Consider the following 25,667-nt stretch of genomic DNA (forward strand, 5'->3'; position numbering starts at 1 on the left):
CTCTTTTATATGCTATCCCGATGGTCGAATGATTATTATGTATCCAATTAGGAGACATAATTCTCTCAGTGGCGCAAGCAAACTCGGCTGTTCTTCATTCCTTTCTAAAATTTTGAGGAACAGTCTTTCCAGCCCTCTACATGGCTCTCAAGGGCCTCCCACACTGATCCCTTCACCTATGACGACTGCTATGGTGGAGGAATCAGGCTGGCCGAAGAAGGATTACTCTTTTCTCTCGGATATTTTTGACAAATGAATGTCGAGGGTATTTTTAAGCAATTAATTTAATTAAAACAAATATGACGGGTAAATAAAGAAACAAAGGATTAACTAATTAAGACGTTCATTATTGATTCATCACTTAATTATTACTTAATAGTTTTGCGTTTAATCCTAATTTTTCTTTCCAAAGGATGTTAGTTTCTCCTCCTCTAGGGTTTTATGTTATAGAAAAAAATCAACTCCATTCGTTTCTCCAAAAAATCAACTTTTTTCAACTTTTCTTCCAACTTACAACTTTCTTCAACCGAGCTTTCTCATTCATTCAAATCACTTCTCTTCCTTTTAGGTCACCGAACCCAGGCATCAGGATGTCTGGGAGCGCAGCCGCGTTCTGTATGACGTGCGCCGTGCTGGTCACCCTGCACGCGGTGAGTTACGCGGAGGTTTGCGAGCCGTCGATGTCCGTGGAGATACCCAACGTCCTGATGATGGGCAACGGCAGCGCCTGGGACCCAGACGACAGGGCGGAGTACAGGCCGGGGACCTTCTGGAGCGAAAACGGCACGACCCGCGGCTGCCCCTGCATGCAGGACCGCCCCTGCTTGAGGAAGTGCTGCCAGAGGAACCAGGCGATGGACTTCAAGACGCTGGAGTGCATCCCCATCGATGAGCCCGTGCCATGGTTCAGGCCGAAACTGAGGGTAGACGAGGAGGGGAACAGCCGCGTAGCCGAGTTCGGGGAGTTTGGCATCCTCTACGGTAACTTCTGCTTCGGTTACCTTCTCGAACCTGATTTCTACCCGGAGGACGAGTTCCACATGGACTACGACAACGCCTCGTTGAAAGTGGCGAGGTTGCCAATCGGGTGGCTGGGGACGAAAGACTTCTGCGTCGACTACTTCCCCGAGGTGAACAGCTACCTGCCCTACGTGTGCTTCTCGGGGTTCAAGCTGCCGAAGGAGGACGAGAAGTGCGACAAACTGCGCTTCGTCCTCTATCCCATCGGGATGGTCATCTCGATCGTCTTCATCGTCGCGTCCCTCGCCGTCTACGCCATCGAACCGAAGCTGCGGAACCTCTGCGGGAAGTGCATGATCTTCTACATGTGCAGTCTTCTTTCCTCGTACGTCACGCTGACCACTGTGCAGGTCATCGGCGAATCGATTCCGGACGGCGGCTGCAGAGTATTCGGTGAGTTCCAAATCCTCGGAATTCCATGAAATACGTACTTTGCCCGGCGAGGGCTTCAATTCCAGGATCTCAATGTTTCGTTTGAACGGACGTGTTCAGAGGCATAAGAGGCGCGGTTTTAAGTCGATCCAATCGAAAGGCCTCGGAGAAGGCCGGAGGCAAACAAACAATTTACAATGTGAGTGTCCTTTTCAGTGTTACTAGTTTATTTGCTTATTTGCTTTGTGTATTTCCTTATATATATATATATATATATATATATATATATATATATATATATATATATATATATATATATATATATATATAAGGAAAAGGGATAGGAACACACATAAGCTCAAGTGGTTAAGAGCATCCGCCCGGCAAGTGGAAAGATCCGGTGTTCGAATCCCGGTCAAGGAAATATTTTTACTCTTGTGATCCGTTCGATTCCGCCTTCCCCACCTTTATTGTGTTCGTCCTTTATTGTGTTCGTCCTTTATATGTGTTCCTATCCCTTTTCCTTATATCTGCTTCTGTATATATGAGTATTTATTCGCCGTTTGGCGGGATTTCGTGTTTGAATGTGTATGTATATATATATATATATATATATATACTATATATATATATGTGTGTGTGTGTGTGTATTGTACTATTCGGTACTTCCGTGTTACGTCTACGAAAGCATATATATATATATATATATATATATATATATATATATATATATATATATATATATATATATATATATATATATATATATATATGTGTGTGTGTGTGTGTAAACATAATATATAATCTATATATATAAATATATTATATATATATATCTTAATTCTCTTTTCTTTACTTTTAATATTTTGTAATATGCGCCCCTACAAATAGTGAATAGTTAACGGCAATTGTTCCCTTTTACCTTATATATCATTGTATATAATAGCCCAAGGAATAATACTGTGACACTAAAACTTTATTGTGCAATTGGGCTACATTTTAGCTGGGTATATTAAATTCATAAGATAATAATTTAAAAATTGCTTTAGTAATTTTGTGCTCTCAATTGTATAAGTAAATATTATCTTCAGATTCTATTCCATTCTTTGCGCCAGGAGAATGGTGATATGAGTCATACATTTTCAAATTCCACCGATGTTGAATATTTTGCTCTGTCAGTGTCCTGATTGAAACGTCATTGTACCCGCATATATCAATGGCATTCAAGCTTGATGGGGATCGAGATGGTGCGGGGGCTAACGTACTGGCTTCCCACCCAAAGGGCGCGGGTTCAAATCTCGGCGATGTTGAATATTTTTCAGAGGTATCTCGATCCCTACTTGAGATGCTTCGTGGAGGGCACTTTGAGTTAGTACGCCGTCCGTCGGATGGGACGTTAAACTGTTTGATCCCTTGGCGCCTTTCATAAAGTGTAGGCTAATGCCGACGCCGGGTTTCTCTCCACCCTTCATCCTTTCCTGTCCATCCCCTATGGCGCAAATGACCTTAACTGTCGGTGGCCTCCCCTAAAAACTACTACTCAAGCTTGATTTTGGCCTTTCTGGAGAGTTATGGGAAGTGAGATATTTTCCTCTGTGGTTGTGGTTGGTCCCTTTCGACTTCATCGTAGAGGTATTTTAACATTGTGCTTATAGTGGATCAGCCCAAAGGCGCATGTGTTTACGTTAAGTGGAATGCCATTTCCAGTACTCTCTTTAGCGGAAACGTGTGGTGTCCTAGTCTACCGCTTCCTCCCCGTGGCTTACAAAAAAAAGTAACTGCTTTCCATTAGTGACGACCCTGGAAGCCTCACCGGTACCTGGGTTATCAGTCGCAATGCTGGTGTCATTAAAACATTTCAGATTTACAAAAAAACTTACGGATTGGGTGTTGGATTTGATAATAAAATGATTGCAATATTTCATTCTAAGATGTAAGTAACAGGCTTTCTTAACTATGTGTCTTCAGTAATTATTTTACTTAAGATTAATTGATCTTATATTACACGGTAATTAATGAATATTCACTTGTTAATTACGACTTATGGTTATTATTCAGCCGCTGTATTCCCTCAGTATGGTACTCACTGATACAGAACGGAGAGTGACCGGAGAAATTGGAAACACCTTTTATTAATCGATGGCCAAACAACCCCTATGGGGCCACGAAAATGTATCTAGTGCAGTAATCTCCCACAGAGATAGTAATTCTTCAGCGGTAGAAAAAATGATAGAGTAACTCTCTCCTAAACTATCAATTTCAGGGCATTTCGTTGCTTAGTAATATTCAATGTATTGTCCTCGCATGCTTCAAGCAATACCCAGTGGATCACCGCTCCCCTTCGCCATTAAATAGCTCCAGTTAATCGAGTACTTACTCAGCTGGGGTAGGAAACTTCCAAATGAAAAAAAAGAAAGTAAAACAGGAATTAGCATAATTCTTTTTAAACTTTTATCCAGTGGAAGACCCTCTTTAATTCTTCAAGACTTCCCATCCGTAAGGGAAGTTAGAGTAAAGCGATTACCAGGGCGCTCGCATGAAACCTAACCGCTCTTCTACGCTTGAAGCGTACGCTTTAAACCCTTTTTGTGCGCTAATGCTGGTGAAATCAGAAATGCGGCTTTTCAATAAGGTGTGAATTAGGTATGTTAATATTTATGAATTTAGAAAGGTTCGCTGTCAAAGCGTTATAATCAAAGAGCATTGAAGTGATTAATTATTCTAAAGATGCTCTTCGTGCTAATCGCATCCCGGCAAAGGAAGCACGAACTCACATTTATCACGGAGAAAGTTTACTCGTCGAAAAGCTAGGAATTTAATCAGACGCGCGGGAAGAGCGTGAGACCACTCCCGATATAATGTAGACCCTGACAAAGCAGCGGTAGACGTGAGGTTTTTACTCAGCCACTCCCCGTTCGCATCCAAATTCAATTAAAAGGTCACCCATTCCACCTTTAAATCACACAATAATAAATAAACCCCTCCTCAACCCTATTCGAATCATTCTGAGAAAAAACTGATGGAATGCCGAAGTTTCACAGTCAACCACAGGTGATGATGCTATTCGCCATAATCGGTCGTGTTTTTTTCAGCGAAATTTTATCCCGGAAAAAATGTTAATTGCGAACAGACGCATACCTATTTCTTCTTCTTTATTTTTTGACTTATATCGCGGTCACACCCCTCGGTGAGTTTCAATTTCAAGTGGCAATACACTTTTTATTTTCCATGGTAACGACTATTTACTTTTATTTCGCACTTGTTCGTTCTCAAATGAGATTCGCAAGTAGGAGATTCATCCCTCTTAAAAAAACGGTGTACGTTGGGATAAACGGTTTCTGGGAGGCATTTCCGGCGCGCGCAACAGCAATTTGCGGTTGGGATGAACCTACGCGTGTGCGACGGGACTTTAAGGTCAACTTCCAAAGTTATCTCGCAAAATATTTTTAGGCAATCTAACTTACATATCAACGCTGATGGTGGAAATATTTCATTACTATTTTCAAGTTAACTATGTTTAGTATGCTGTTAATATATCTGTCAATTCGCACGATACTGAATGTTGAATCGAGTTGCCAATTAACGAAGATAACGCTTAACCCGCCGCAGAACTTTTTTACTTTTTCCTTAAAAATACTCATTTACTTATTTTAATGCCCGAAGTAAAAAAAAAATTTGAGACCATGGCTCACGGTCTTCAAAGATTTAGCATTTCATGATTATGAATGACGGACACTGCCCTTAAGAGTTCCAAGCTGAAATCCGAGCGGTAAAATAATATTCATAATCCAATGTATGTAAATTTAAGATGGCAAAATTCTTCATCAATGAACTAAAATTTAATAAGCAATATTCACTGCACACTGGTAATTAGCACTAAATACTCTTAGTGCTGGTCATCAAAAAAGTATCAGTATATTTGTAAATTATTCCAAATGAATTATGGTTTGCTGGTTGTTTCATCCCGATTGGCATACGTTAGCATATCATCCCAATCTAATGTTTGCTCTGATCATATCTTCCAGGGTTCATCATATACTTTTCTCTGCTGTGCACCTTTTTCTGGCTCAACATCTTGTGCATCGATATCACGCTTACATTCAGGTAAGAAAAGTACCGGAAGTTTCACAACAACCAATGAAATTCCAAGCATGAATACTTGACGTGCAATGGGTGCAATTTTACTTAGTCCAGGCGTATTCAATCCTTAACGAGATGGGAAGGGCGATAAGGGAACCGAAATCCCTTGAGGCCGTAGGGTTAGATGAAGAACGCCCAGCACTCCTTAAGAACTTATGAAAACAAGGAAGGAAGAGTTTTTAGGGTCTAATTCGTAGCATTCATGAGGAAAGAATTTGACCGCAAGATTTAATTAGATTAGGGTTAGCTTCTGTACCAAAAAAAAGGGAAAGGCAGTGATCGGCGAGGACCACAGATCGCAGGTATCGAAACGATCAGGGGAAACAATTACTTGGGGGATGATCGGATTGTTTTCAGGGAAGAGGCACCCGTGATACATTTGCAGTAACGAGGTCACTAATCGAGAGGAACAAAGAATACAATCAGGATGCATTCGCCTGTTTCGTAGATTTCAGAAATTCGTTTGATAGAGTGACCTGGGACAAATTAATGAATGCATCGGAGGAAATAGGCGTAGGTTTGAGGGATAGGGGACAAATTCGCAGGCTGTACATGTATCAGCTCGGGTGTGAGTCGTAGGATGAGATTTGGGATGGGCAGTGGTAAGAAGAGGGGTAAGACAAGGTTGCCCATTATTACCCTTTCTTTTCTTTGGTATATGTGGAGGAAATGGTAAAAGGACATATGGGAATAACTGGAGGTATGAATGAAAGTCGGTGGGGAATACGTCAACTCATTTTGGCTTGCGAATGACCAAGCTTTGGTTCAGCCAAGGTCTTAGCTAGCGCTGCATTACCGAGCGCATTGGAAATTCGGTGCGATAGGAATGGGATGGGAATGGATGTAAGGAAGCAAATATGATCAGGTTTTACAGGAAGAAGAAGGCTAAGTTAACAAAAGTTGCTTGTAACAAAAGAGCTCGTATGATATACCAGTTAGTATATGCAGTGTGAGTGGATGGTGGTTTTATACGGCTGGGAAACTGGAACATTGAAACAGGATGATAGGGATAAATAGAGCGTTATGAGGTGTATAGTAGAAGAGGATGGGCAAGGAAAAGTGGATGGAAAGTAAAACAAACGAAGGAGTAATAGGCATGGGGGTGGGGGAGAGGATTGTTGGATGAAAACCAAAAGAGGGAGGAAAGGTGTATCCAATCATCCAATCAATTTCCGATGGAAATTTGAATGTTGTGTTAGAGTGTAGAGCGTTAGACAAGTGTTGAATAGATTGACAAAGAATAGAAAGGTTGGGCATAATGAAGGGAGGAAGGAAATATGCGGAATTGAAGAAGGATTTTGAGTATTTTCGGTTTTCAGGTTGGTCTTAGTTAGGGGAGAGGTAGTGAAATGCATCGGTGTGTTCAGTCTGTGTTCTTCGAAATCCTATCTTAAACGGTGGACTGCCTGAAGATAACAACGCATCCATTGAATCCACTTTTGTGCAGTCACCTTAAGCCATCGGAGTGGAAAATTTATTGTGAAGATGATCAACAAGCATTGTTGTTCTTTTGACTTTCCATATATCCATCGACTCTTATCCATTATGACTCCTATAACTGACCGAAATTACCTTTACACAGTAGTTGACAGTATTTATCGCAACGATCATCACTCAACACATTTGCTTCTGATATGCTCAATATAATACTGGCGATAGTATCGACAAATTTAACTATTGATCAAGTGTTTGCCAGAAGATTTTCCAGTGCAACTGTTGTTTACTGAGAAATACGTTAACATGAACGGGTATCGTTTATTTTTTAAGTAATCTGATAAGAGTATTTGACTATATAGCTCTCTTAAGGATGTGCCATGTAAAGTTTGATAGCTATAGATGAGCACGGGTTGGTTAAACTTTTCCTGTTATTGTCAACATAAAAATACTTTTTGAGAAAGGAACACGGTATTTTTCAGTGGTATCTCGATCCCTACTTGAGGTGCTTTGTGGAGGGCACTTTGAGTGAGTACGCCGTCCGTCGGATGGGAAGTTAAGCTGCGGACCCCTCGGCGCCTTTCGTAAAGAGTAGGCTAATGCCGACGCCGGGTTTCTCTCCACCCTTCATCCTTTCCTATCCATCCCCTATGGCGCAAATGACCTCGGCAGTCGGTCGCCTCCCCTAAATACTACTACTACTAGGAACGCGACCAATTATGACATATGATATCGGTATTTGGCGTGACGAGGATATGGCCATGACATCTGCACGCATCGAAACCCAATCGCGTTCCCTCCTAAGGGGGGGCATCATCATCTTCGTGGAAGCAATGTGGAAATCTTCACCGGCACGAGTTTCTTCGTATGATGACTATGCCTTCACATTTTGCCTTCACTGATGGATTCATGCCTTTCCTTTCTGGCCACCAATTCAGTGAGACATGTGACCCTAAAATCCTAAAAGTAAGAATTAACCTCCCCTATGCAAAGAACCCCGTTTTAAAATATGACCAACTATTTCCGTAACTGTGTGTAAACCTTCAATAGTGTCTACCCCTACCTGATGTAGCAACTAAAGAACACAGTAACATCAATGGTCTAAAAATAATTTCCCCATTTCGTATAACATAAATATATATCTATTTGTACATTTATGGACGCGGGTGTCTCGTTTTAAGCCGCCTATTAAGTACACGAATAAAATGTTGAATAAATGTATTATACAGAACAAGAGCATATAACCGGTAAAAATAAAAAATAAACATTTTCGAACGCCATCTCCTATGACAGTGTGGCAAAATATATAAAATGTTTCATTTTTTCTGATCCACTAAGTGTCTTTAATTGATATCATGTAGGGCTATTAATCACCTCTGAGAACTCATTGCTTCGCGAGAATGCGTTTTATTACCATTTTGTGTAAAAAACATTCAGCTTCTTCGAGTCTAAATTTCATTAAGCCCATACTTTGCAAAAATTAAAGATCAGTATTATTGACATGATTATAATTGTTGCGACAATTACACCATATGTACTGTATGTATATGTACAAATGTAATGTAATGAAAAAGTTAAAGAGAGCTGTTATTTTGCTCTAGTTAGACCTCATTTGGAATATGCCGCAAGTATTTGGGATCCGTGGGAGAAAATTTGGCAAAAAAAATTAGATAAAGTCCAGAGAAAATCCGCTAGATTCGTTAAAAATTGTTATGATAAAAACACAAGTGTGACAGGTCTCTTAGGGGATTTGGGCTGGGAACCACTTGAAGTGCGGAGAGAACAAGCGAGGCTTAGACTTTTAGAAAGGTTCAGAACAAACGAGTTTAACTATGACACTGAAGGAATTATAATGGCCCCACACTACTTAAGTAGATCAGACCACAAAGATAAACTAAGGGAGATAGATTCTAGGACAGATAGGTACAAATACTCATTCTTTCCCCGAACAATCAGAAATCATAATAGTAAGAAACCGAAGTGACTTTAGAAATATTAAAAACGTTGAATTTACAAGTCGGAACAAAATTAAACACTATAGAGATGTTAGTTATACTTTCAGGTGCATGTGTATGTTAGTTGGTAGTTTGAGTGTTTGCATGTGTGTGGGGTGTAAGTGTTCATGCATGAATGTATGCCATGTTTTTTTTTTGATAAATGATTTTGTCGTTATTGCATGCGGTTTTTTTTTCTTTTTATTTTCTAAATTACGGGTGGTGTCCTAGCACCCCCCGCCACACGCCCTTGCGGCGGCTTGCGGGGTATTAAGTAGATGTACCTCGCAAGTCGAACACAATTTTAGGATGTCAATGTAAAATAAAAAAGTAATTACAATAAAAACCGCTCGTTCTCTCTTTCATTTGATGAATACATTATAGTATGCTTTCTGTGGTTCCATTGAAATTGAGCATGTATGGTAAACCCTCTTAATAAATTGACCTAATATTTCACAAATGTAACTCATTTTATGGTTTTGATATGATCAAAAAGGTATAATTTTTCCTTTTTTGATACTGATGCCTTGCCGTGGTCTGTTTGGCTTTATAGAACCAAAAGGAGTTTTTCTCAATTTGGAATTTCTCCCAAATTCTATTTGTATCTTACATTAAAGTATTTCCAATTGCACGTTTTGGGTTTTGATTAAATGCTCTCTCATATTGTGCGTAGCCTAGTGAAGACTATTAAATGAATTGATCTAAAATTATATAGAAATGAAGGCAGTCCATCAATTCTAGACCAGCTATTGCAAAATTATCTAATTTTTGCGTTCTAATATTGAGGAAACCCTTGAAGGAGGTCTGAGGTTGTTTCACCAAGAGTCTTGTTCAAACTTCCAAAGTTTCTCTCTGTGATATAAAATGTGGATTTGCTGATCGATTTTTCGTTCGTAGGGCGTCTCGTTCGATCGCCGGCAATCCTGCTGAGAGGGACAGGAAGAAGTTCGTTATCTACTCCGTGTACGCATGGGGGATGCCTCTGCTGATCACGGCGATATGCATGGTCACCGAACTTCATCCCGGAGTTCCCGACCACATTCTCAAGCCCCATTTCGAGTTGACCTGCTGGTTTTACGGTAAAGGACTCGGCCATAATTTATTCAAGTCCAGTAATTAAAAAAATATGCCCTCAAAAAAAGAAGTGATATAACGGTGAATTCGCTTGGTTCGCTGAAGCATATGTGCATCGATATAAAATGAATATTCAAATATTTGTTATTGTGGTGGCCAAACCAACTTCCTCTAGGGAAAAAGGAACTGTCAGTTGCAGATCCCTCTTTCCCCCAGAGGAAGGTGGTTTGGCCACTGAAAATTCGAAATATGTGTGAGTTTCATTTTTATGTGTTTCTCTGTCTCTTTGTTCGCTAGCGATGTCTCGGTTTTCCGTTTAAATTATATTATTTATAATTATTAAGTAATCGGTGAATAATAAAGGAACCGGTTAAGATAGGTTTTTAGATGGACACAACTACCAAATAAATATTTTGTGACTCCTAACAACACAATCCATCACCCTACTCGACATCAGGTCCCCCTTCATCTCTGAGTACTTCCTTCATTCCGTCCAACATCCCTATCCTGTTCCTGCCCTTTCCTCGTTTGCCTAACATTCTCCCCTCTATTACAGTTTTAACATCCCACTACCGCTCAATACGCCCCTCATCCATTTTTCCTGCCTCCATAGGATTTCTCTCAACAGACCCCTCTCTTCGCCCACCATACCAAGTACTTCCTCATTCGTTTTCTTCTCTGTCCATTTCACCTTCTCCATTCTTCTCCAAACTCACATTTCAAAAGCCTCCAGTCTGCGTCTATCCTCCTGCTTCAATGACCACGTTTCCGCGCCGTACATAGCTACGCGCCATGTCAAAGTTTTTACGAGTCATTTCTTAATATCCTTACTCAACGTCCCCGTCATTAACTCCCTCCTCCTTGTGAAAGCCTCTTTGCCTAGCGCAATTCTTCTCCTTACGTCCCTACCACATTGACCGTTTTGGTCCAAAACACTACCGAGATACGTAAACTGTTCTACCTGCTCTAGTTTTTGCCCTCCTATTTTAATGTTTAGCTTAGCCTTTTTCTTTCTAGAAAATCGCATAACCTTTGTTTTATTAATATTGATTTTCATCCCATACCTGTCGCACTGAATTTCCAATTCACTCAGCAGTGCTTGCAACCCCTTGGCTGACTGACAAACTAAAGCCTGGTCATCAGCAAACCTAACTGATTTTACGAATTCCCCGCCCACTTTCATTCCTACTTCCAGTTCTTCCCATGCCTCTTTAATCACTTCCTCTACATACAGGTTAAACAGCAACGGTCATAATGGGCAACCCTCTTCCTAGCACTGCCTATCCGGACTCCCCGTTTTCCACTCGCACCTGAGCAGTCTAAGACATTTCATTTACAGGTTTCGGATTAGCCTCCTGTCACACATATACATACTAACATATATATATATATATATATATATATATATATTATATATATATATATATATATATATATATATATATATATATATATATATATATATATATATATATATATAATTCATAGTTAAGAACCGAAATTTCTTAAGTAATTTTATCTGTGGTAAGATATCTCTCGCACTAAAAATTGAACTCCTTGATTGCTGTAAATATATTTGCGGCAATTAAAATAAATTAAAATTTATTTTAATTGCCGCAATTTATTATTAAAATTATTGTTACTGTGGACATTACTGGAACACATCTGCAATGGTTTGCAATGGGGGAAGGGCATGGATAGAGAACACTTAAGGACGCTTTCATGGTTGGTGGTGAAGGTGAAACAACCGACAAACCAAGAAAGAAAACCCTGGAGTGAAGAAAGCTTGCAATGAAGAACGTTAAGCAGAACTAAGTGATTGTGGTTCGATTGACGGGAAGGTAAGAGTCAGGGGAGTTGGAAATAACAAGGAATACGTAAAATAGTGACGAAAGACGAGAATAGCAAGAAAAAAATTCTAATGCAGAAGAGAACATTCCCTCGGAATTACTTTAAGGTTTAAGCGAACGTGAGAGGAAGGGTACAATGGGCTAACTCGTGCTATTTGCTGTCATATTCCACCCCGTAGAGGGGGAGAAGCATTCCCTCAGGTCAGCGTTAGTTCTAAATACAAAACATTGGTAGGCATTGGTATATGAGGACTATGCGAAGAACAATGTTTCATTATGCACGGAGCCAGTGTGGCACGTTGTATCTCCAATGAGAGGAGGGGGTCATCAGGTTGGTTGAGTTGAGGAAGGAGAAAGGAAGCCTTAATGAAAGAGGAAGATCAGGAAGAAGGCTCAATGTGTATTTTGTGTTTCCAATATATCGAAAAAGCGTTTGCTGTCGTAAATTGGGTAGAATTAATGAATTGAACGTGTATAAGAAAATAGGAGTGGATAGGAATGTTAGGCGACTCACATAACGTGTGCGTGAGTGAAATTGTTCAGCTGCCAGTGGTGGATGGAGATTTGGGATGGGCAGTGTCAGTAAGGCAAGGGTGTCCGTTATCACTAATGCTTTTTATCGCACATGTAGTTGAAATGTTGAAAAGGGTATGCGAAGAACTGGAGAAATGAACTATAGTCGTTGGGAAATCCATAAAATTAGTTAGTCTTAATTTATCTAGTTTCGAAATCCATTAGTTAGGTTTGCGAATGCTCAAGCTTTAGTTTGGATCAAGGCTGTCAGCCAGAGGGTTGCAAACCATTGCTGACGCTTTAGAAAATCCGTTTTTTATGCATGACATTAGAATTGACGTGAACAAAGAAAGCCTATGAGATTTTCGGGAGGCAAGCAAGGAAGGCGTAGACGAAGACTAGACTTGTTGTACGCTATCAAAGGAGAAAAAGAGTGTATTTAAATAATGGCTTATTTTAGCATCGAATGGCAGGTAATGTTTTATTATATGCGGCAAGGAAATCTATCGTTCCGCCGTTGTCTAGGCTGTGTCAATCCATGGACCTACCTTGAACGATAGAATGCCATTATAAACGACGATTCCATAATATAAGTATCTTGCATCATTGTACGATAATAATTAACACAGAGCCAATCATTAAATTTAAAATGCAAAACATTTGTTGTGAGAGATATTTTATCCCAGGTAATCATACTTAATTCGCCGCGGATTCTCAACATGAATTCGAAATAAATGTGAAGCTTTAAGTTGTTTTAAAATAAAAGTTTTGTCTAGTGGTGGGCCCAAATATTTTTAATAAACGTTTGCTTGACCATATATTTATAATCTTAGTTACTTAATTAGATATTTGGCTGAAATTGACTTTGTACTCAATGGAACCGAATGTTGTTAATGTTTAGTGCTTAGCAAAATACTTGATTCTCATAATTCATTCTCTTTTTTCTTCTCTTTATCTCAGATGACAGGAGCAGGTTTCTGTACTTCATTTGTCCAGTTGGCTTAATAATATTCTGCAACCTGTGCCTGTTTTTAGTCACTGCTTTCAATATATGCACCATAAACAGGAATAATCAGAAATGCAAGGCGAAGAGAGACAAGCTCCATTGCTCGAAGGCAGACAAGAAAAGGTACTTATGCTGTGACTATGGTAAATGTTTGATCAAGATTCTCTCCCTTCTATGATCCACCCCCCATTCATGAAATAGATTCATTTCCGTGTCAAAATTCCTCCATTAGGTGTGAGAAGCCTTCTTCAAGTGAGGGAAGTCTTGATTCAAAGAAACTGCGGAAGATGGGGTGAGAGTGACTTTTTACGGAGTCATCCCCTAATTGTGCATTACAATGCAACACTTTCAGAGTGTAAAAATCATTCGTCATGACCGGAATCCCTGTAAAGGCAAACGATTTGTTACGCTTTTGATAGAGTTGCATTGCAAGGGTATCATGTTTAAATAGTTCGCTCTACGATAGAGAACAAGAGCTAAATTATTTCCGCCATCATGATATTTGCATTACCATTTTTCTACGATTTCAACATGCTTCCTTCATTTGGAGACATTTGTCATGGTGCTAATCTTACGAGATAAAATCATGACTTGGATTGATTTAGGTATGTTAATGTGAAACACGTAATAGAGCTCCCAAAGTTTTTTATTCCCCTTTGTTTATTTTGCTTTAACATTGCCAAGATATACGTAGTATCTTGGATAAGTCAAGATATACGTAGTATCACTTATAATCACGAAACGGTTTATTCTTTCCTGTAGTGATATTAACATTTGGTGCATGAGGAGAGTAATCAAAAAAGTACCAAATTCCATAAATCAACAAGGATTCGAGTATAGTCCTAATGGGTTTCAATCAAAGAAGGCGGTGTTGTATAATTCTTATGTGGCCATTTTTATGTTGACAAAATAAAGCTAGGGATTTTAACTTGCACAATTAAAAATGATAAAATCACTTGCATTGTTGGATAGTAAAATCAATTAAAGTGTTTGAGTACTGTTTTTCATGAAGAGGGTTTTATATTTTCAAAACTTTTCTAAACTGTACATATTTCATTTTTCTGCTTCTGAAAACATTGATTGTGGCGATAATTTTAGTTCATGCGAGTGATGCACTCGTGCCCATCTCTGTAAGTTATCTTTCACTCATGGTTATAATTTACCCTTTAACTTCAGTGGTTTTTTTTCATTGATACCATTTAGTCTTTCTGTCCTGAAATTATTATTAAAATTATTAGTCATTTTTGCCTTTTACGGGTCATTTCGTAATTCATCATTATAATGCTATCACCACATTTTGATCATTAATAACGAATATTATTTAACTTAAGCACGACGAGTAGCATTCGTATTTAATTTGATATCTTTTTGGGATAATCTCTGGGTTAATTGATGACTACGTTTTTTCACCAGCACATACCTTCATGCGCATTTAGCAATAGTGGGTGTGTTTGGCTACTGTGGTCAAACTAGATCAAATTAGATGCGAAATATATTTATTTCCGAACAGATCCAATCCCTTAAAACCCTTGGTATGTATTTTTGTCCATATTTCCATAATTTCATATACTGCGAGTTTTGCTAAAAAAAATTGACCCAGTTCTTTAATTAGACACCGATTGTCGCATGGAAATTGTGGAAGATATGGAATCCACCTGGAGGCCAATTCCTCCTTCAAGCCTACAGTTTATCCCGTAGGTCCCCCCTTAGGTGTTTGGCAAGGGGTTATTCCACAACTGGTCTCCAACTTCAAAGTTTGAATGTTAGCTGCCACCAGAAACTTTTAATATTTCAAATTATGGAGGTAATTTTTACCACGGTTTAAATATGTTTGGGCACTTAATTGTAAAGTACATCTCTGCACATGTTTGACGACCTGCTTGTAAAGTTAACAGTAAAATAATGGCCATATAAAATAATGACTGCCCAGCAGGAAGCCAGTTTCCTTAGCGTCGTCGTTTGCAGTTATTCTGACACCTGATCTTTCGTGGGAAAAAGTATTTAAATGACTTTAAAAATCAATTATCTCTACAGTTGATCTCTTCAATACTACTTTCATGATCTCTCCTCTCATAATGCGAGGATCCGCGCGATACATTTTTGACACACTCGTAAAAGAGACTGCTTCCATTTTATCGTGCATACGAGATTCAAACCGCGTCCTTCGCTGCGTGAATGATTCTCAACCTAGTTACACTAACACTCAAGATGGCCTACTAGTTTATCATTACTTCCTTTACTTTTAAAAACACAATTTTCCAAGATCCGCAGTTACAAGTAGTGTTAGAGCTGTTGCCTGCTGAGAAAAGTACATACATACTACTTACAAAAACAGCCCCTTGGAGTAGTGGCGGAGTGAAGCCTTCAAAAAAAGGTGACACAAATTTTGCATTGAGTATATCTCAAGTTTTTCGGTTAAATTTTTGTTGCCAGAATCGTATGCTGATGCCCTCTTCTGCAGCTAATTCCTCGACGTTTTCGAAGATTTCCCTCGACGTGGTCATCGTCTGTTAAGCTGAAAGGTAGTTCAGGTCTAGGATTTTCAATGAAGTCATGACTTTCACTTTAAAGTGTTTAACACATCCGCTCATGAAGTCCTCTCCGTATGCTTGGTCAAACAATTGAAGTGTCCCTGTGTTGTTTGCCAAGTTTTCAAAGAAATTTCCCGTTCACTCACTGACCTTTCAAGGTCACCCGTTCACTAATCCGACGTCAAACTGTGCATTTCCTGACGTAGATGATGGAGTCGGTACACGTGCTACCTCAAGCAGGTTTAGTTCTCACACTAATTCTCATTACGGGAAGGATCAAATGGAAGTTATCGGTCCAAATCAGACACCAGACAAATCCCGTGGCCGCCGCTGCTCGCTCTAAGACTGAGTCTTACAATATTTCGTTCAAAATACTCGGGAAGTTCAAATGTGCAAGTTTTCTTAAAGGTGGAGATTACCAACTGGTGCAATTATATGCCAAAATATCAATCACTGGTTATTGAAAGTGATCAGAGTAATTGCACCGTTGGTTTTAGACCTAACTACAGTTTATAAAACTAATCTTTGGAATTAACCAGAGGTTCAAGTTGACCTTCAGTTTTACGAGTTGCTATAAAACCGGGCCTAAGTGTGGTCCGGTGGAAAAAAACAAGTGGTGGTCTTTTTCAAGATGCCAGAACACCATGGACAACGTAATAGTGGCGCAGAAGGAAAGGTTTCGGCTTCCCTTGCACTTCCATGAAATATTCTTCCATGTGGTGGAGATCTCAGCCGCGTAGTGGCCAAAAAGATCAAACACCCAACTAGCAAAACCAACCTCCTGGTTGATTACTGGAAACAAAACGTGATTGATGCACAATACGAATTCCGCGCTTGATGTAGAAGGCTGACAATTATTATTATTTATGTACCCTGTAAGCCACCGCCAAGGCGTGTGGCAGAGGGTGAATACACACCAGAATGATTTTACCCGCACATGACCCTACCCCGGTCGGACAATGCTATTATGATCCCCTATCGTTCGTGGAAAAATAGCATCTTAAACCTATCTGCTACACACCTAATCTCTCTAATTTTACTAACACGATCTTTCCGACCGGACTACAGTGATCATACATTTTCAACATCACTGCTAAAGAGACGTCATTCCAATTTATGCAAGAGATTTAATCTGTAGTTTAACCTTTGCGTGATTCCCAGCCTAGCTGCTCCTAATATTTTGAATGCGCTGCTAAGTTTATCATAACAACGTTTTATAAATCTAGCTCATCTACGCTGCAATCGCGATCCAACTCGGTAATCAATCCAACTTCATGAGGATCCCATTGTATACTTGCAGCATATTCTAAATGAGGCCTAACCAGCCACAGATAACAGTTCTCTTTGACCTTTTCATCACATTTACCCAGTACTCTTCTAATAAATCCTAATTTTTTGTTAGCTTGCCAACATATTCCCCGTATGTGTTTCATACAAGAGAGATCGTGAGTGAGGGTAACGCCTATGTATTTAATTGAGTCTACACATTCCATTTGGGTGTTCCCAATGCAGTAGGTGGGAATTGCTCGTTTTAAAAGAAATTATGATAACTCTTTTTTTTAAGTTTAATTCTGATTGCCAAGTGTCGCACCAGCGTTTTATAGCATTAAGGTCATTTGATAAAGCCGCCGTGTCCTCGGGATCACGGCAAACCACTGCATCGTCGGCGAATAAATGTACATTACTGGTGACTACGGAGTCAATGTCGTTAACGTATTGTAAGAATAAAAGAAGTCCGATAACACTTCCCAGTGAAACACCTGAGGACGCTTCTACTGCATTTGAGCTAACTCCATCTATCACTACTATTTGTACCCGGCCATTCAAAAAGCCTTTAATCCAACCTCGACTATATTTACCAATGGACAATAAATGCATCTCTCTTGTCCCTTATCCAGGTTATCGTTGTACGTCAAACTGTACATCGTCATGGGCCTAACGTGGATGATGGAGATCCTGTCGTTCGTGATCGGGGGCTCGAAGTGCATCTGGTTGTTCCCCGACATGGTCAACACCCTCCAGGGCCTCTTCATCTTCCTCATCCTCATCTGCAACCGGAAGATCGTGGGCGTCCTGAGGAGGAGGTTCGTCGCCAAGATGTCGGCCCCGGACGACCCCGTCACTCGCCTGGACGAGAGCGGGACCTCCTCGGAGGATGACGAAGATCTGAAGACGTCCTCGACCTCGACGGACGCGAACGCCGCCTCCGGGCCGGGGAGGAACGAGTTCCGGCTGAAGAGCAAAGCGGCGACGGTGGACGGCGTCGAGCAGTCTCTCGGGAGAGTCGACGGCGACGCGCATAGGAGGGAGGACAAGTGACCTCCTCACCCGGCGGAGACGTCCTGACCTTAGGTGTACTCTTCCTCGAGACCGAGGGGTGAATTTGGGAGGGGGCAGGGTGGGGAGGGCGAACAATGTCGGCGACAGCGATGGAATGAGACAATACAACGCTTCCCGCTTCGCCTTTCTAGTCATTGTTGCGCGCGGAATTTCGTCCCTGATTCGTCGCAGACTGCCCTCGAACGCCACGTGCCCGGCGATGCGCACTCCTCGTTTGGACGGGTCTAAATGTGACGCTTGGGGATATGCGCCCCATTGCGGTGGTCCGAATTAGGAGTCCAGGAAAGAGTGAGTGTTGGCTTGCGAATTAATCACACCCTCCGCTTGATCGACGCTTATAATGACGAGCGAATATTTTTCTATCCCTCGCAATTCGGTTTCATATCATCGAACTCCCTTCATCTCCCGTGCAACTTCAAGAAGTCTATTCTAGCGAATGCTTCTCTGACTGATGTTTTTGCTTTCAACCTACGGGTCGTTCGCGGATCGCTCATCAGCGTGCTCGGGTGCGTACTTAGTTGGAAAATGTTGACATTCTCACATCGATACACTCATTTAAACTTCATCGGTGTAAGTGGCATAGGAATGGTGGTAATGAATTGCTTGACTTTCCGCAGAATGTGCTGAAGAAGTCCCATCTTTTGTCGGTGGTGGCTTAGTTCGTTATCATCCATGTTGGGTTTAACTACGGTTCCCCTGGTGACCTCTCCTTCGGTTGCTCTTTCAACAAGACCATCCGATGGAACCGACTCGGGTTGACGATTGTTCATTGTCGGCATCGAAGCCATTCCCCGGATTGGAATGACCAGGGACGTGCTCATGTTTCCATGCGTTTGACGTGTTCTGCCAAAGCAGTCCTGATTTTGGCTCGGTGACTTATAAACCCAAGAAAAGGTTTTTGCAGCCATCTTGATGTATTTCCATTCAGTAAACAGTTTACTTTAAAAAAATATCAAAATTAAGTATAAAGATTCAACTTCATTGGACGTAACTACTTCAGTATTCGGTCATATCTACGATCTTTAAGAGAAGTCGAAATTGTTTTCTCAGTGTTTACGGTTAGAGAAAAGTAATTAGCACATCCAGTGATTGTTTTTTTTCATTTAAAGAATATCTACATTATTATGCCGTGCTGACCAACGCGGCTGATGCAAAGTGTATTTCACTTGAGGACCGCGGGCGTCAAGACCAGCTGAAAAGAATGAGCTTAACAGCGCGACGTTCACTGTTTTCCACGTTTGACCGAAGGAAATCAAGTGATGTAAAGTTTATTAATCACATGTGCTACGAATGGTGCCATAAATCAGATGTTACATTTTTGTCAAAACACACCTCAGTAATATGCTTCCAGAAAGTGTCCCCTTACCCGCATGGTGTCATTCATTTGCATTTTACTTTAATTGTATGCCTCCTTTGAGGAATTGACGAGCCCTATAACCTATATGGTGACCCAAAAGAAAGTCTGACCAATATTCGCCACTTTGTATGTGCATATGTCTTCTGAGTATCTTATATAATTTTTCATCCGTGTGTGACATCAATGTCAGCCTATCATATTGTGTATCAAATCACCTACACACAAACACATACTAAACACTAATAACTCTATTTACAGATACAACAGGTTTTTTTTTCACTCCATGTTTATGTGTGTGCCCAATGTCTATGTATCTCATGTTTTGTATAAATGGAACATCGATGTAATAAAAACTATCCTATAGTTTCGGCTATGAATTACCCGGTGTTCGGAGGGTACCTACTCGAACATCATAGGTTAATTTTGCATGTTATATAACCTTCCGATCACTTCTCCTATCAAATCAATCATTAAGCGATGTAACCATCCAGCTATTCAGCAAAGAGTGAAGTTTTCGCTTTGATTTTCCTATGTAGCCGACGACTGCTGAACGGAATTCCAATGTTAAGTGGAACATGCTAAGCTACGCTCACCCAGCTGAAGTTGCCTTAATAGTTTTGTTCGGTCATGATGATTACAGAGTGCGTTCCAAAGTTAATGCAATTGTTTTTTAAGTAATATATTGAAAAGATTTGCACCAAGACTTAAAATTCTTCAAAGTACTACCCTTGGGCCTCAACTTATTTTTTCCAGGGACTCTGCCATGACCGGTACGCTCCCAGGAAGGCGTCTTCGGGGACCTCTCGCAAGGTCTTCGTCACGGCTCTTCTATGGACGAAAAACGGGTTCCTTTCAGGACTACCTTAATCCGAGGGAACAAAAAGGAAGTCTGCTGGGGCGACGTCATGACTATAGGGTGTTGGTGGGGCAGCGTTGGCACCTGGTGTTTGGTCAGGAACTCGCGGACTCGTAGCGCGTTGTGGCAAGGCGCGTTGTCGTGATGGAGTTGCCAGGTAGCGGAGATGCCTTTACTCGTCCTGATGACCCTTTTTCGGAGTCTTTCCAGCACGTCCACGTGGTAGGCAGCGTTAACTGTCTGTCATTGAGGAGCAAACTCCTTATGGACCACCCCTTTAGTGTCGAAAAAGACAATGAGCATTGTTTTCACTTTTGATTTGCTTATTCTTGCCTTTTTGGGCTTTGGGTGTGCTTTTGGACTGGTGTGTGTTCCACTCAGAGCTTTGGCGTTTGGTTTCTGGGTCGTATTAAAAAACCCAGGTTTCATCACCAGTGATTACGTTGTCCAAATAATCAGGTTCATTTTCAATACGTTGCAAAAGTTCACTTGAAATTTCCGCTCAGTTGGTCTTTCGTTACATGGCCGGCGGTCAGGGTTTTACAATGACTAATGTCCTGCCGCTTCTACGGCTTGGAGAGCACTGAGACCGATTTTGTGGAAAAGCTTAGCGTCCTCCCCACCCACTCTAAGTGCTTTAATCCCATTCCGAGCAATTGGAGCGGCGCGGGAAACTCCATTGCATTTTTTTAAACGCACCCTGTAATTTGAACTCAAATTACGCCTGATGTTCCCCCATCGAAATATATGTGGGAGGTCGCGTTGATGGGGCGTTCAGAATGTGTAAGTGTATTTCAGAAATCTCTTCTCCGTTGCCTTTGCATCATATGAATGTTTTAAATAAATATTCGCAACATTTTATAAAATAATTGTTGGAATGAATGGACAAGTTTAATTCTGTGAAATAATTTTTCCCAAATTGCACAGGGCATGGGAGAGCTTATCCACGGAGCCTTTCAGGATCTAAGAGGAGTTAATGTATTTGTATTACATTCCAGGGTTTTTTGTGATATTGGCGTTGGATATTCGCATGCATCAAAACACGTCTGACAATGCAATCGCTGAATTGAAGCAAGGCAACTGACCTTGGGCTAATTCATTTGCTGTCCACCTGTTGAGCGGAGTCTCTTGTTTGCTCACATCTTCTATTTCTCGCCAGAGCTTCGAATATTTTATTTCCGTCTTTAACACGATCGCCACTCGAGGAGATAAGAAACAAATGAGGGGAATATGCGAAGAGGCTAAAAAAAGTAGGATTTAATAGAAGAGTACTCGGTAAATGTAATAAAAAGGTCGGACAGATATGTTGTCTATCACTGGTTAGCCCTCAATTAGAATTAGATTTATTGCCGAATTGGATAGCGGGCAGCGTAGATGAGCTAGGTTTGAAAAACGTTTTATGATAAACTTAGTCATCATCAGTATTTCAATCCTAGGATTGGCTTACTGCCGCCCTCCCTCCACTCTACTCGATTCAATGTCAATTCCCTCAATCCTTTATACCTTCTTTCTTTTACGTCCTTCTTAATTTTTTCTTATGTGCATGTCTCTTGATCTACCTCGTGGAATCTTCCCTTCTATTTTTTCCTTCTATTATATTCCTAATCAATCCATTGTGCCTCAATGCGTGTCCAGCCCATCTATTTCTTCTTCTTTGCCGTAAAGTTCTCCGTATGGTCTCATCCTCTTCGGTTCTTCAATTTAATTCCTCGTTCCTTACTTTGCCTGTCCATTTAATCTTCAGCATTCTCCTCCAGCACCATGTTTCAAATTCGATTAACTGAGGAGCGTATCCAACAATATTAAGAGCAGCTAGGCTTGGAATCACTCACGGAGCGAAGGTTAAATTACAGGTTAAATCTCTTGCATAAATTCGAAGGTAGTGATGTTGAAATTGTATTATTACCCCCATCATACTAAGGTATGCGAGGTCATGTCAACAAAATTAGAGAGATTATGTGTAGAACAGTTAGATTTTACAGATAGATAGTAAATATCATTTTTCCACGAATTATAAGGGATCAGAATAACCTTTTCCGACCTCGTTAGAAGGGAAAGGTGATATGGTACAAGGGTAGCCGGATGTGTCAACACCCCCTGATATACTAAACCCAAGCGGTGGCTTGCAGGGTACTATCAAAATCTAAATCTAAAAAAACGAAAGGAACAAACCGGTTGGAGCCACGCTTCAAATGGAATTTTTTTTGGCATCCCGCGGTTTAGTTAAAAAGAAACTCATTGTCGCCTTATCTCAGGTCAGGAGCCATTTTGATACCGAGCTGCTGAAACAATCAAACAAAATTACGTACAGTTATTTATCTCGATTGATTTAATTTGATTGGTTTAACACCAATATGGAGTGATTCATTTATATAAGTTAGGCAGAGAATATTTTCTGTCGTAAATCATCTAACGTTGGCATTGATTTCATTGTATGTCTACTCTGTATTTCTTGTAACTTATTGATTACTTTTGTAAATTCGTTCTTTTATCTAAACGTCTACCATCTCACTCATTACTACTTGTGCATAATACCCCATAAGCCGTCGCAAGGGCGTGTGGCGGGGGGTGTTAGGTCACTAGCCATGCATTCACAATCTCAATCATGTTACATCTACACAAATATTATTTTGATCATGCACTGGAACAAAGTTAATCTCAATAAAGAAGGTAATTACACGCAACAAGATTCAATTACAGGATACCTATGTTCGTATCATGTTGAAGGGATGTTAAAAAGTTGGGTTAATGAATATAAACATGCAGGATATTGACAAAGTGTATAGAAAATATACATATGTATAATATAATATATTATTTATATTTATTAAGGCATATTTGCGATGATTGGCCGTTAATAACAAACTTCCACTCCCAGAAGAATAGTTTTAGTGCATAAAATGTAGTAGTCGACGCCTGTATCAAAGATAAGTTGAGTGATCATTACTATTGTCATGACTGTTTCCCTATCTTTGGCAATAACACTGCCGATGTACATCGAGTCATGCCCCAAGAATGATCTCATTGTCTCATTGGTGTCCCATCCAATCTTCATTGATCAATAAGCCAATAATAACACCTACTATTCGTTCACCTTTGTTTTCTATTCATTCCCACTGCGCGTCGGTTGGAGGGTGGTGGTTGCTTCCTTAGTGCCCAACGACCTTGGAAAGTCGGTTTCTTGAATGTCTTACCCCTCATTCGCCATTAATGAAATCGGAACGCGGTGGGCAGGGGCGGCCGGAGTGGAAGAGAGCGGGCGCGTCTCGTAATGGCATATACATGATAATAATCGACATATAGTAGTAGAGCTAGAAATACAACAGTAATGCAAATGTGGTTCAGACTCAGCATCAATTTCGCGTGAAAAGTGCTTAAGGCATTAGAAGAGTCTCCGTTTTGTGATTGGCAACCTTACATTGGGAGAGATGTTTTGTCCTACGCTTAAAATTTCAACTGTGTATTTTTTATTTTAAACAGTAATTATTATAATTTAAAACACATTCAACGTATGCGGAAACTCATTCTTCAGTTTTTTAGCCTGCCTTTTGCTGTTAATATTTTCGGCCCCTCTGGATAGTAATTGGCTTGCTTCCCCCCTCCCACTCTTTCGAACGACTGACCCGAAGTATGATTGCCTGGCAACGGATTCACCCGCTGCCGGAGGTTGAGCATGCCCATTTAGATGACCAGAACTCGACATTAGGTTTTCTTGATCTTTCAATTGATTGGTTAGGGTCGTTAAGTTAAATGACTCGAAAATATTTCCTGGGATCTATATCTATGGAAAGCCTCTCTCATCCCAGCACAGAGCTAGGAGGCATGATGGCACGGTGTTTGAAGACACCACTCATTATAAACTTGCTACTCGTAAGTTAACGCGTTCACAAAAACAAATGACAGGTATATGGCTTTGCAATCACAATAACTCGAGTGCTCAGCTTTGGTTATGTTGTGATGGCAACATATGTGACGCAAGAAGTATATTTATTACGTCTGGAGGGGATCGAGTTGGTGCGGTGGCTAACGTACTGGCTTCCCACTGAGAGGGCCCGGGTTGAAATCCCGGAGGCGGCAGATATTTTTCAGCAGTATCCCGATCCCAACTTGAGGTGCTTCGTGTAGAGCACTTTGAGTTAGTGCGTTGTCCGTCGGATGGGACGTCAAACTGTTTGACCCCTTGGCGCCTTTCGTTGAGAGTAGGCTAGTACCGACGCCGGTTTTCTCTCCACCCTTTATCCTTTCCCATCCATTCCTAATGGCGAAAATGACCTCAGTTGTCGGTCGCCTCCCCTACTTATATCTGGATTCCATTTCTCTTATTAAATGAGAGTTTTATCTGCCGATTCACTAAGTAAAGCTACCCAATGGTACCAAAGGTAGACTCCTGAAACCTTCACCTCTCTTATAGGGTTATCATGTCTACCTTTCTTCGTTACATAATATAATTCTGTTCTATTTGCTCCAATAAATCCCGTGCACTCCTTTTCTTATCCATTTATCTTTTTGCAAATCCAGAGCAAGTATTATGTGTTTATTGGATTCCTGAATTTAAAACTTGGTCCGTTTGATTCCAAAAACTTGCCAATCATTCAAAAAGTTGATGGTTATTAGATAGGAAATTTGGAATTTTCGTATTCATCATCCTTAAAATAAAAATGTCCATGTCTTGAACGGGAAGAAATACGATTTTCTTGTTCGCCGTGCTTCAGGGAATGGATGTAAATACAAATAAGGCGTGAGATTCGTGATCATCCTCAGTGGATATCCAGCAGTCATTTCGTTGTCGGCTTGCTATCACGTCGGTGCGTCATGGAGACGCAGATTCGGGCTCACGTTTCCACTATAGTGTTGAGAAGAAGGACCTCGAATAAATCGATTAGTCATTGGATTTCAATTAAGAGTTCAGGGCAGGGTGTTGTGAAATGAGAGCATAATGACTACACGCACAATAGTCGTCCTACCTAGCCACGAAACCTAGGTCGAAAAGAAACAGTCGGTCCTGTGGAAAATTCCGACTCATTTGTGTTGCCATTATAAGGACTACATTAAGATTCGATACATGAGTGTCTCCCTTCGAGAACTTGCTGGTATACTTTCTTTACCCATCGGAGTGAAGCGGAAGGAACTTAAGTTGAGGAGGAACTACTTCTGGGTGTCAGTGAGCTAAAAATAAATAA

General features: G+C 40.6%; 1 protein-coding gene across 1 annotated transcript in view; it reads left to right on the forward strand.

Moving 5' to 3' along the window:
* LOC139692397 (probable G-protein coupled receptor Mth-like 3) overlaps nt 1–19,979 on the forward strand; it is a 47,600-nt gene extending 27,621 nt beyond the window's left edge. Inside the window, exons 2-6 of the mRNA XM_071590564.1 lie at nt 569–1,413; nt 5,418–5,496; nt 9,858–10,039; nt 13,358–13,526; nt 17,833–19,979. Of these exons, the coding sequence (XP_071446665.1) occupies nt 591–1,413; nt 5,418–5,496; nt 9,858–10,039; nt 13,358–13,526; nt 17,833–18,253 (1,674 nt within the window). The 5' untranslated portion in view covers nt 569–590 and the 3' untranslated portion in view covers nt 18,254–19,979. The remainder of the gene's footprint in view (nt 1–568; nt 1,414–5,417; nt 5,497–9,857; nt 10,040–13,357; nt 13,527–17,832) is intronic.
* The last annotated feature ends 5,688 nt before the right edge of the window (nt 19,980–25,667 follow it).

Source organism: Hetaerina americana, unplaced genomic scaffold, assembly GCF_022747635.1.
Source record: "Hetaerina americana unplaced genomic scaffold, ioHetAmer1.1.p SCAF_4, whole genome shotgun sequence".
In the NCBI taxonomy this organism is placed as follows: Eukaryota; Metazoa; Arthropoda; class Insecta; order Odonata; family Calopterygidae; genus Hetaerina; species Hetaerina americana.